We start from the raw sequence: 14035 nt of genomic DNA, 5'->3' as shown, positions 1-14035 counted from the left end.
GCCCGGGGAACGAGGTTGGTCTTAAAGTATTTTAATTACAAATTAGATGTGCATAAGATTGTGAATCAAAAACAGACGGGTGAAACAAACTCCTATTGAACTTTTTCTCAATTTTTTATGCATACTTCCGCATCCGCAAGATGGCGGCCTCCATTGAGTGATTTGGTGCGTCAAAGCTTGGAATTCTCAAAGGATCCAGCATAATCTGGTTTTTCAACATAATACGTACGCGTACAGCACCTTTCGTGAAAATGGAACAGAAGGACCCTGCCAGCCACCGCCACCCAAGCCACTGTCAAAACTAACCGAGCAGCCATCTTCGGTCAAACCCAAGTGAAGCACCGCCACATTGGCCTCGCTCCAACAGCAGCAAAGCACCACCATCAGTGACAACAGCTCTCCAGCAAGAGATGGAGGAAACCAGCCACTGTTAGCGTCAATCCAAAGATGAAGCTCATTCTTCAGGTAGTCCGATATGCATGAAGCGAGTCTACATGCGCCGGTGTGGCCCTATCTGAGTGCAGCGAGATGCCAAATAGGAAGATTGGTCAGCAAGTTCATCAGGTGGCTCCAAAACGCCGCTGGGCTCGCCAGCCTGAACACCGAACCGCTAATAACTACCTTCCAGTTCCACGAACACCAGGTGCAGCCATGTTGTGACATCACGGAAACAGCACTGCCCCAGAGTTGATCATCCTCATATTTACGCAGATGTGTTCCTGGGATATCTTATATTAATAGAGGAGAACTGCTGGAGTTGAGAGCTGAACATGAAAAGAGGAGGGATGGCTTTGTTGATCTTGCTGGATGTAAGAAGGGTTTGATTCTAATTGACGGATCAAAGGAGACAAGGTTGTTGGAGTCTCATTGGAGGATTAGATTGAGTTAATGACTGAGGGGGGGGCAACAGTTGAGAGGCTAGAGACTGGGAGGAGGTGTACTGGGATTTAGAGCTGATGGAGTCGTCAGCAACGGAATGACAGTGTTGTTGGTAGCTGTGAGGAGATCATTGATGAAAGGAGGGAGGGTGAGATGACAGAATATGGAGGAACACCAAAATAAATTCGGTGGGGTTCAGAGGGCACCACCAATGCAGGTAGAGATTGACTTGCAGTAATGCCATAATGATACCACCAATGCAGTAATGGAAGTAGAGATCACCCAGTGAGGAAGCTGGAAAACGTGGTGATGAGCTGGGGCTGAATACCATACATTGGGTACATCACTAGGAGTTATTTGAGCCAGACACTCTCAACGGCTTTGCTTGTTTCCAGCGCAACAATCCGACTTTTTCCGAAGTGCTCAAGAGCTGAAGACTATTCGTTGGCAACGTAGGCCAGGAGGTGACCAGGTGGATCTGGCATTATGGAAGCCATATTGGTGGTCATTCAGAGAGCTTAATTCAGGGTTGGGTTGAAAGTTGTTTATTGACGAGGGAGACTCCATGACTTTGGGGAGATTGGAGGTCAAGGCGATTTGACATTTTCTTCTTTCATTCTTTCCTTTCAGCAATTACAATCGCTCATCATCCCTTCATTTCAGCATTTCCTCCAGTTTGTTATACGAGTTCCTCCAGTTTGAATATCGTAGATATTCCAAAGACAGCTGTGCACCACCATCTCAGGTCATCCATCATCCATCCCATGACCTTTTCTACCCTCATTAACCTTTCACAAGCCCACCTCTCTCTGAGTTTCCAGGTTAAGTGATCTCCACTGCCCCTTTCCCTGGAGGTTAAAGATCCCACGGTGTCCTTCGCGAAGAGTAGTTGAGCTACATTAATTCCTGCTCTAACTACTGCTGGGAAGGCAATGGCAAACCACTCGGTATAAGCCTTGCCAAGAAACCCCTTCGGCAGCATTGACGCTCTGTAACAGAGTATGGTACATCGGAATACTGTATTTATCAATGGTTCTTGAGAGTAGTTCTTGAAAATGCTCAACCAGCATTCCTTTTGCTTGGTGTGATCTGTGATTATGGAGCCATCTGTGCACGCTAGGAGCAAATTTCCTTCCTGATGGACCAAGTGCCTCAAGGATGGCTTTGTACATACCATGAGTGTTAATAGAGGTAGCACAATGCTGTATTCATTCACAGAGCTCAATCCAATATTTTAGGGACATCAGTAAGACTCTCTCTGGACAGCTTGTCTTGCCACAGCCTCTATGCGTCACAAGTGTCCGGATTTTGGTTTTGCGGCATATGCTAAATAAGCCTTTCACTTCGTGTCATCGAGTGGGGCCATGCTCTCCTGAGGTGCTGAAATCCAGTCGGGTGACATGCGTATGTGCTTGCCAAAACACGAGTGGGCTGAAGAGTAAACATGATCTCCAAGCATTTTCACAGGCAGATACATTTGGTATGTTCGTGGCAGATATTTCTGTACTTCTCACCAGGTTATTTTCTTCCATCGGCGTACCATGTGTCTGTATTTCGACCAATTCAGCCAAGACCTAGCACAAACGTCAAATACTATGCCACAGCCCCTATATGCAGACTAAGGCTGAAAGACATCGGCCTGGTTTCATCACTTCAATTTTACAGGGGTAAAAGGTCAAAAATGGTCGCAAAATTGAGGTTATGACCTGCTGAGCCTTTTTTATTTCCAATGTGGACAAGACTTGGCACAAAACTTACCATGCCACAGCCCACAGGCCCTAGGGACTAAACCAGGTAAACATTAGTCTGGTGTGTTTCTTCTGATTTTATAGGGGGCAAAGCGGGTCGTGTGGAAGGGGCGACGACCTATTGCATTCACTTGTGAAAGTCTGCATTTATAGTACAGCAAAAGTCCCACCCAATACTTGTTTCGTACCCAAGAACACTTTAGCAAAGGTAGGACTGAGATGCTAATGTACCAGAAGCCGGCAGGAGCGCAATGAAGGAAGATGAGATTAAATGACAGAAACACGTGCAAGGCATGAACCAGGGCTCTGAAAAAGCGTTTTCTCCAGGATGGAAAATCCAGGGTTTTAAAATCAATATTATGGCATCCTGGGTTATAAAATAAAACAAGGAACTCCCTCTACCCTCTGTAACCACCATCAGTGTTTTAACCTTCTCTCCTAGGCCATCTTGCTCTTCCACAAGCCCCGACACTGAACACCAAACATGAAGGTTTCACGTCATACTACTTTAGTTTAGCATAAGGAAAGAATATCAAAACTCATCACCGAAAGGCACTGTCGAATGTTCAACGGTCTTTCGTGCTGAAACGAGTGAAAGCCGAAGGAACCGGCTTGGAATACCCATGATGCAATGCCATAATGGACCCGCTGGTAGAATTGCAACTACTTGCTCCTCTACCTGCAATTTATTTGTCATGCCCCGTTCAACCAAACACATTTGAATGTGTAATTAGAACAGCACTCGGTAATCATTTTGCCAGCCTCAGCAGGATGACCGGTTGAGTCAACCTACCTGGTGTTAATGGCCGAACAGGGGTTTAGAACTCAAGACTCTTAAGATCTTACGCCAGCCACCTTAATAGAGGGATCATGAGATGTAATACTAATATCCATCATGTCATTATTAAATTATTTATTTATTTCGAGTGCCATGTCTCCTGCACAAATCATCCGCCATGTAATCTACAATTGGCGCACCTCACGAGCTCTGCTCCACATCTCGTTTTTGTTTCAAATTTTCCCACGAGCTGTGGATTTTGTCTGCACAGTGTTAGCACGACATGGACAAGGGCTCGCCTGACAGTCCAGTGAGAGAATGCCAGAATTATTCTGACAGCACTCCCACGTGGAATCTCGCACTCCTGCACTTCTCTTTCCTTTCTCGCTATCCCTGAGTTTGTGTTTTTGGCACAAAGGCCTCGGTTGGAAACCATTTCTACGTATGAGTTTAAGACGGTATGGCTGCATATTTAAGGCCTCTCAGTCTTGCGTATCCACTTGCAATTAATTTTGACCTCTTCCACCGTTGTGCATTATTAATGTCAAACTTTCATGCTCAAACTTTCAAGAGTGTGGTGATGTCGATAGATATCATCTCGCTGTCTATAGATATCATCTCGCTGTCTGTAGATATCATCTCGCTGTCTATAGATATCATCTCGCTGTCTATAGATATCATCTCGCTGTCTATAGATATCATCTCGCTGTCTATAGATATCATCTCGCTGTCTATAGATATCATCTCGCTGCCTATAGATATCATCTCGCTGTCTATAGATATCATCTCGCTGTCTATAGATATCATCTCGCTGTCTATAGATATCATCTGGCTGCCTATAGATATCATCTCGCTGCCTATAGATATCATCTCGATGCGTAAAGATATCATCTCACTGCCTATAGATATCATCTCGCTGCCTATAGATATCATCTCACTGTCTATAGATATCATGTCGCTGTCTAGAGATATCATCTCGCTGTTTAGAGATATCATCTCGCTGTCTATAGATATCATCTCGCTGTCTATAGATATCATCTCGCTGTCTATAGATATCATTTTGCTGTCTATATATATCATCTCGCTGCCTATATATATCATCTCGCTGCCTATAGATATCATCTCGCTGTCTATAGATATCATCTCGCTGTCTATAGATATCATCTCGCTGCCTATATATATCATCTCGCTGCCTATAGATATCATCTCGCTGTCTATAGATATCATCTCGCTGTCTATAGATATCATCTCGCTGCCTATATATATCATCTCGCTGCCTATATATATCATCTCGCTGCCTATATATATCATCTCGCTGCCTATAGATATCATCTCGCTGCCTTTAGATATCATCTCGCTGTTTAGAGATATCATCTCGCTGTCTATAGATATCATCTCGCTGCCTATAGATATCATCTTGCTGTCTATAGATATCATCTCGCTGCCTATAGATATCATCTCGCTGCCTTTAGATATCATCTCACTGTCTATAGATATCATCTCGCTGCCTATAGATATCATCTCACTGTCTATAGATATCATCTCTCTGTCTATAGATATCATCTCGCTGTCTATAGATATCATCTCGCTGCCTATAGATATCATCTCGCTGCCTATAGATATAATCTTGCTGTCTATAGATATCATCTCACTGCCTATAGATATCATCTCGCTGCCTATAGATATCATTTCGCTGTCTATAGATATCATCTCGCTCACTGCCAATTCCCTCACACCCCATCTACAACCTAATCAAATCAAGGTATCACCTCACACCACTTATACAATCAAATCAAGGTATCACCTTTGCTCCTCGCCCCTTCCCTGGCTCCCCATCTTCAATCTAATCAAGGTATCATACTGAATTGAGCATGTGGTGATTGATGAAGGTTAACGCTACTGCTGTGTTTACTCCACTGTTTAATCCCACCTCGTTTAAAAGACTTCATCATTTTCTTTGCAACATCTTCCAGGCGGTTTGATGCTAACCACATTGAGGAGGTACCCGCGGGCAGCTTCTCGGCATTGCACCGCCTGCGCCACCTCTGGTTGGATGATAATGCCCTGCGGGTGGTCCCCATGGAGGCCCTGGGGGAACTACCTTCTCTTCAGGCCCTTACACTTGCTCTCAATCACATCCGGGTCATTCCAAGCATGGCTTTCAAAAATCTCTCCAATCTTATTGTCCTGTGAGTAGCGGAGGCATGTGATGCGCTTTACAAATTCGTTGTTTTGGCTTACTATTAAACATTTACTTTGTCTAAGTGATGATCCGTATTGCAAATGCAATTGCCCTAACAAGCTGTAATTCTTTGTTGTGATCAGACGTCTCCATAACAACCGCATAGAGAGGCTGGATGGCGGATGTTTCGAGGGCCTTCACAGCCTAGATTACTTGTAAGTAAAAGCTTTTTCCTGTAATGTTTGTCTTGGGAAAGTTTCTAAAAATTCCAATGAAGGTTGATGAGAAATTTGATCAGATCATCCAGTTTCAGCACAGGCCTCAGATCATTCATGTTATTGCGCAAGCATCGTTGATAAGTGTCATTTTTACTCACCGGTGATTGTGCATTTGTCTCAACATCAATGTAACTTGATAAATGTTGATGGGCTCGGTTTGGTTTAGCAGTACAAGGTGATCTAAAAATTCCACATGGTAAACTTTTAACTGCTTTACCTACGCATGGTAAACTTTTAACCACTTTACCTACCCAGGGACTTGAACGATAACCAGCTCACTGAATTCCCAACAGGGATCATCAGCCTGCACAGACTTCAAGAACTGTGAGTGGATGGATGTTTGCTTTGATAGAACTAGGGCGTGCCCGTACTATATATATATCTAAAATTATATCCCCCCCCTCTATTTACATGAAATGGTTTGGTCCATTCGCAAAGCCAAAGCGAACGGCTTGCGAGTACGGTGACAATCCCCCCCCCCCTCTATTTACATGAAATGGTTTGGTCCAAAGCGAACGGCTTGCGAGTACGGTGACAATCCCCCCCCCCCCCCCCCTCTATTTACATGAAATGGTTTGGTCCAAAGCGAACGGCTTGCGAGTACGGTGACAATCCCCCCCCCTCTATTTACATGAAATGGTTTGGTCCAAAGCGAACGGCTTGCGGAGTTTGGTAAAGAAATCGCCATAGCGTGCACAAACGCGCAGGAAAGCGAAAGAATCGCAAATTAGTTTTAATTAGTTTTAAAACATAGTTTAACGCCAACATAGCGGCAACATAGTTTGCCAACGTGAAATAAATGAATACGCTCTCAAATGTGCCGTCCGAGGCAGAGTCTGTTCGCCACGTTCGGCACACGTGATAACTCGCTGCTCTCTGATTGGTTGAATCGTTTTTTGGACATAGCTCGGTAACTACTTGTCCGATTAATATGAAACCTTGAAAAGGCACATCCTCGGGTCCCCAGCAATATACCTGGCAAGTTTCAAGTATATCGGACCCGTGGTTGTCGAGAAACAGCGGTCACAGACACACAGACATACAGACATACAGAGATTACTGGAATTATAGATAGATAACTTCAACTTTAGCCACAGTACCTCCAGATTATTAAAAACGAACTGTTCCTGTGTTACTACTTGGAGTGTTTCTAACATTCCCAAATCTATTTCATTTTCTGCCATCCCTCTTCCCTCCATGGTCACCAAATTCATTTCCCTTTCTGTTCACCTTTCCATTCTAATATCTCAGTTTCAGGCGTCAGTTGATTGTTTGCTTTGGCTTGATATGATGGATTACCCACAGCAAGTTAATGCCGTCACTTTCCACAGGGCTTTCCATAGCAACAACCTTGCTTACATTCCGGACAATGCTTTCAAAGGGAATCCTCTTCTTCACACAATGTGAGCATGAATGCTCCACTCACTCCCCAGAAAAATGCTCATTACATACATATATGCTGTTACAGATATTTCTTCATTCCTCAGCTCTTTGGTCATTCTGTCTCCCCTCCCCATTCTCTGTCTCCTTCACCCATTATCTGTCTCCCCTACCCATTATCTGTCTCCCCTACCCATTATCTGTCTCCCCCACCCATTATCTGTCTCCCCCACCCATTCTCTGTCTCCCCCACCCATTCTCTGTCTCCCCTACCCATTATCTGTCTCCCCCACCCATTCTCTGTCTCCCCCACCCATTCTCTGTCTCCCCCACCCATTATCTGTCTCCCCCACCCATTATCTGTCTCCCCTACCCATTATCTGTCTCCCCCACCCATTATCTGTCTCCCCCACCCATTCTCTGTCTCCCCCACCCATTCTCTGTCTCCCCCACCCATTCTCTGTCTCCCCTACCCATTATCTGTCTCCGCTACCCATTATCTGTCTCCTCCACCCATTATCTGTCTCCTCCACCCATTATCTGTCTCCTCCACCCATTATCTGTCTCCTCCACCCATTATCTGTCTCCTCCACCCATTATCTGTCTCCCCCACCCATTCTCTGTCTCCCCCACCCATTCTCTGTCTCCCCCACCCATTCTCTGTCTCCCCCACCCATTCTCTGTCTCCCCCACCCATTCTCTGTCTCCCCCACCCATTCTCTGTCTCCCCCACCCATTCTCTGTCTCCCCTACCCATTATCTGTCTCCGCTACCCATTATCTGTCTCCTCCACCCATTCTCTGTCTCCCCTACCCATTATCTGTCTCCCCCACCAATTATCTGTCTCCCCTACCCATTCTCTGTCTCCCCCACCCATTCTCTGTCTCCCCCACCCATTCTCTGTCTCCCCTACCCATTCTCTGTCTCCCCTACCCATTATCTGTCTCCCCCACCCATTCTCTGGCTCCTTTTCCCATTCCCATATACACCTTACCCCGTGATTCCATATTGTTTACCCCATGCTCGCCATTTACCCCATGATTCCATGTTGTCTTACACTAGTTTTAATGCTTTCAGACTCTAACTCCCTATAATTATTTACATGCAAGAGCTTCAGCTTTAAGCATGATGAAGTGACTTTAATTGTATTTACCTTTTAATAACACCTTTGCAGACATTTATATGACAATCCCATCGAATACGTGGGCCATTCAACCTTCCAAAACCTACACAAGCTTCAAACACTGTGAGTCATCCTAACATAACACGATTTGATTACATGATTTTAATAACATAACGTGATCTGATCACATGATTGTAATGTGATTTGGTCACATGATTTCAAAAACATAACATGATCTGGTCACATGATTTTAATAACATAACGTGATCTGATCACATTATTTTAATAGCATAGTGTGGTCTGATCACATGATTTTAGTAACCTGATCTGATCACATGATTTTAATGATGCAACGTGATTTGATCATATGATTTTAATAACATAGTGTAGTCTGATCACATGATTTTAGTAATGTGATCTGATCGCATGATTTTAATAATGTAGCGTGATTCGATCATATGATTTTAATAACGTAGTGTGGTCTGATCACATGATTTTAGTAATATGATCTGATCGCATGATTTTAATAATGCAATGTGCTTCGATCATATGATTTTAATAATGTAGCGTGATTCGATCATATGATTTTAATAATGTAGCATGATTCGATCATATGATTTTAATAATATAGTATGGTCTGATCACATTATTTTAGTAATGTGATCTGATCGCATGATTTTAATAATGCAACGTGATTCGATCATATGATTTTAATAACATAGTGTAGTCTGATCACATGATTTTAGTAATGTGATCTGATCACATGATTTTAATAATGCAATGTGATTCGATCATATGATTTTAATAACATAGTGTGTTCTGATCACATGATTTTAGTAATGTGATCTGATCGCATGATTTTAATAATGCAACGTGATTCGATCATATGATTTTAATAATGTAGCGTGATTCGATCATATGATTTTAATAACATAGTGTGGTCTGATCACATGATTTTACTCATGTGATCTGATCGCATGATTTTAATAATGCAACGTGATTCAATCATATGATTTTAATAATGTAGCGTGATTCGATCATATGATTTTAATAACATAGTGTGGTCTGATCACATGATTTTACTAACCTGATCTGATCGCATGATTTTAATAATGCAACGTGATTTGATCATATGATTTTAATAACATTGTGTGGTCTGATCACATGACTTTTGTAATGTGATCTGATCGCATGATTTTAATAATGCAACGTGATTCGATCATATGATTTTGTATCATATGATCATATGATTTGATGGCATGATTTTAATAATGCAACGTGATTCGATCATATGATTTTAATATTGTAGCATGATTCGATCGTATGATTTTAATAACATAGTGTGGTCTGATCACATGATTTTAGTAATGTGATCTGATCGCATGATTTTAATAATGCAACGTGATTCGATCATATGATTTTGTATCATATGATCATATGATTTGATCGCATGATTTTAATAATGCAACGTGATTCGATCATATGATTTTAATAATGTAGCGTGATTCGATCATATGATTTTAATAACATAGTGTGTTCTGATCACATGATTTTAGTAATGTGATCTGATCGCATGATTTTAATAATGCAACGTGATTCGATCATATGATTTTAATAATGTAGCGTGATTCGATCATATGATTTTAATAACATAGTGTGGTCTGATCACATGATTTTAGTCATGTGATCTGATCGCATGATTTTAATAATGCAACGTGATTCGATCATTTGATTTTAATAATGTAGCATGATTCGATCATATGATTTTAATAACATAGTGTGGTCTGATCACATGATTTTAGTAATGTGATCTGATCGCATGATTTTAATAATGCAACGTGATTCGATCATATGATTTTGTATCATATGATCATATGATTTGATCGCATGATTTTAATAATGCAACGTGATTCGATCATATGATTTTAGTAATGTGATCTGATCGCATGATTTTAATAATGCAACGTGATTCGATCATATGATTTTAATAATGTAGCGTGATTCGATCATATGATTTTAATAACATAGTGTGGTCTGATCACATGATTTTAGTCATGTGATCTGATCGCATGATTTTAATAATGCAACGTGATTCGATCATCTGATTTTAATAATGTAGCGTGATTCGATCATATGATTTTAATAACATAGTGTGGTCTGATGACATGATTTTAGTAACCTGATCTGATCGCATGATTTTAATAATGCAACGTGATTCGATCATATGATTTTAATAACATAGTGTGGTCTGATCACATGACTTTAGTAATGTGATCTGATCGCATGATTTTAATAATGCAACGTGATTCAATCATATGATTTTAATAATGTAGCGTGATTCGATCGTATGATTTTAATAACATAGTGTGGTCTGATCACATGATTTTAGTAATGTGATCTGATCGCATGATTTTAATAATGCAACGTGATTCGATCATATGATTTTAATAATGTAGCGTGATTCGATCATATGATTTTAATAACGTAGTGTGGTCTGATCACATGATTTTAGTAATGTGATCTGATCGCATGATTTTAATAATGCAACATGATTCGATCATATGATTTTAATAATGTAGCGTGATTCGATCATATGATTTTAATAACATAGTATGGTCTGATCACATTATTTTAGTAATGTGATCTGATCGCATGATTTTAATAATGCAACGTGATTCGATCATATGATTTTAATAACATAGTGTAGTCTGATCACATGATTTTAGTAATGTGATCTGATCGCATGATTTTAATAATGCAATGTGATTCGATCATATGATTTTGTATCATATGATCATATGATTTGATCGCATGATTTTAATAATGCAACGTGATTCGATCATATGGTTTTAATAATGTAGCGTGATTCGATCATATGATTTTAATAACATAGTGTGTTCTGATCACATGATTTTAGTAATGTGATCTGATCGCATGATTTTAATAATGCAACGTGATTCGATCATATGATTTTAATAATGTAGCGTGATTCGATCATATGATTTTAATAACATAGTGTGGTCTGATCACATGATTTTAGTCATGTGATCTGATCGCATGATTTTAATAATGCAACGTGATTCGATCATCTGATTTTAATAATGTAGCGTGATTCGATCATATGATTTTAATAACATAGTGTGGTCTGATGACATGATTTTAGTAACCTGATCTGATCGCATGATTTTAATAATGCAACGTGATTCGATCATATGATTTTAATAACATAGTGTGGTCTGATCACATGACTTTAGTAATGTGATCTGATCGCATGATTTTAATAATGCAACGTGATTCAATCATATGATTTTAATAATGTAGCGTGATTCGATCGTATGATTTTAATAACATAGTGTGGTCTGATCACATGATTTTAGTAATGTGATCTGATCGCATGATTTTAATAATGCAACGTGATTCGATCATATGATTTTAATAATGTAGCGTGATTCGATCATATGATTTTAATAACGTAGTGTGGTCTGATCACATGATTTTAGTAATGTGATCTGATCGCATGATTTTAATAATGCAACGTGATTCGATCATATGATTTTAATAATGTAGCGTGATTCGATCATATGATTTTAATAACATAGTATGGTCTGATCACATTATTTTAGTAATGTGATCTGATCGCATGATTTTAATAATGCAACGTGATTCGATCATATGATTTTAATAACATAGTGTAGTCTGATCACATGATTTTAGTAATGTGATCTGATCGCATGATTTTAATAATGCAATGTGATTCGATCATATGATTTTAATAACATAGTGTGGTCTGATCACATGATTTTAGTCATGTGATCTGATCGCATGATTTTAATAATGCAACGTGATTCGATCATATGATTTTAATAATGTAGCATGATTCGATCATATGATTTTAATAACATAGTGTGGTCTGATCACATGATTTTAGTAACCTGATCTGATCGCATGATTTTAATAATGCAACGTGATTCGATCATATGATTTTAATAACATAGTGTGGTCTGATCACATGACTTTTGTAATGTGATCTGATCGCATGATTTTAATAATGCAACGTGATTCGATCATATGATTTTGTATCATATGATCATATGATTTGATGGCATGATTTTAATAATGCAACGTGATTCGATCATATGATTTTAATATTGTAGCGTGATTCGATCGTATGATTTTAATAACATAGTGTGGTCTGATCACATGATTTTAGTAATGTGATCTGATCGCATGATTTTAATAATGCAACGTGATTCGATCATATGATTTTAATAACATAGTGTAGTCTGATCACATGATTTTAGTTATGTGATCTGATTGCATGATTTTAATAATGCAATGTGATTCGATCATATGATTTTAATAACATAGTGTGTTCTGATCACATGATTTTAGTAATGTGATCTGATCGCATGATTTTAATAATACAACGTGATTCGATCATATGATTTTAATAACATAGTGTGGTCTGATCACATGATTTTAGTCATGTGATCTGATCGCATGATTTTAATAATGCAACGTGATTCGATCATATGATTTTAATAATGTAGCGTGATTCGATCATATGATTTTAATAACATAGTGTGGTCTGATCACATGATTTTAGTAACCTGATCTGATCGCATGATTTTAATAAGGCAACGTGATTCGATCATATGATTTTAATAACATAGTGTGGTCTGATCACATGACTTTTGTAATGTGATCTGATCGCATGATTTTAATAATGCAACGTGATTCGATCATATGATTTTATATCATATGATCATATGATTTGATGGCATGATTTTAATAATGCAACATGATTCGATCATATGATTTTAATATTGTAGCGTGATTCGATTGTATGATTTTAATAACATAGTGTGGTCTGATCACATGATTTTAGTAATGTGATCTGATCGCATGATTTTAATAATGCAACATGATTCGATCATATGATTTTGTATCATATGATCATATGATTTGATCGCATGATTTTAATAATGCAATGTGATTCGATCATCTGATTTTAATAATGTAGCGTGATTCGATCATATGATTTTAATAACATAGTGTGGTCTGATGACATGATTTTAGTAACCTGATCTGATCGCATGATTTTAATAATGCAACGTGATTCGATCATATGATTTTAATAATGTAGCGTGATTCGATCGTATGATTTTAATAACATAGTGTGGTCTGATCACATGACTTTAGTAATGTGATCTGATCGCATGATTTTAATAATGCAACATGATTCAATCATATGATTTTAATAATGTAGCGTGATTCGATCGTATGATTTTAATAACATAGTGTGGTCTGATCACATGATTTTAGTAATGTGATCTGATCGCATGATTTTAATAATGCAACGTGATTCGATCATATGATTTTAATAATGTAGCGTGATTCGATCATATGATTTTAATAACATAGTGTGGTCCGATCACATGATTAAGGTAATGTGATCTGATCGCATGATTTTAATAATGCAACGTGATTTGATCATATGATTTTAATAACATAGTGTGGTCTGATCACATGATTTTAGTATTGTGATCTGATCGCATGATTTTAATAATGCAACGTGATTCGATCATATGATTTTAATAATGTAGCGTGATTCGATCATATGACTTTAATAACATAGTGTGGTCTGATCACATCATTTTAGTAATG

At 39.1% G+C, this 14035-nt stretch overlaps 1 protein-coding gene across 1 annotated transcript in view; it reads left to right on the top strand.

Annotated features, from left to right (window-relative positions):
- LOC137421215 (leucine-rich repeat-containing G-protein coupled receptor 5) overlaps positions 1-14035 on the top strand; it is a 131295-nt gene that overhangs the window by 77146 nt on the left and 40114 nt on the right. Inside the window, exons 5-9 of the mRNA XM_068107044.2 lie at positions 5379-5594; positions 5731-5802; positions 6121-6189; positions 7197-7268; positions 8420-8491. Of these exons, the coding sequence (XP_067963145.2) occupies positions 5379-5594; positions 5731-5802; positions 6121-6189; positions 7197-7268; positions 8420-8491 (501 nt within the window). The remainder of the gene's footprint in view (positions 1-5378; positions 5595-5730; positions 5803-6120; positions 6190-7196; positions 7269-8419; positions 8492-14035) is intronic.

The sequence above is a fragment of the Myxine glutinosa genome, chromosome 1, assembly GCF_964187855.1.
Source record: "Myxine glutinosa chromosome 1, kmMyxGlut1.1, whole genome shotgun sequence".
Classification (NCBI taxonomy): Eukaryota; Metazoa; Chordata; class Myxini; order Myxiniformes; family Myxinidae; genus Myxine; species Myxine glutinosa.
Note: the sequence above shows the minus strand (reverse complement) of the source record. Positions and strands in the feature narration are given on the sequence as shown.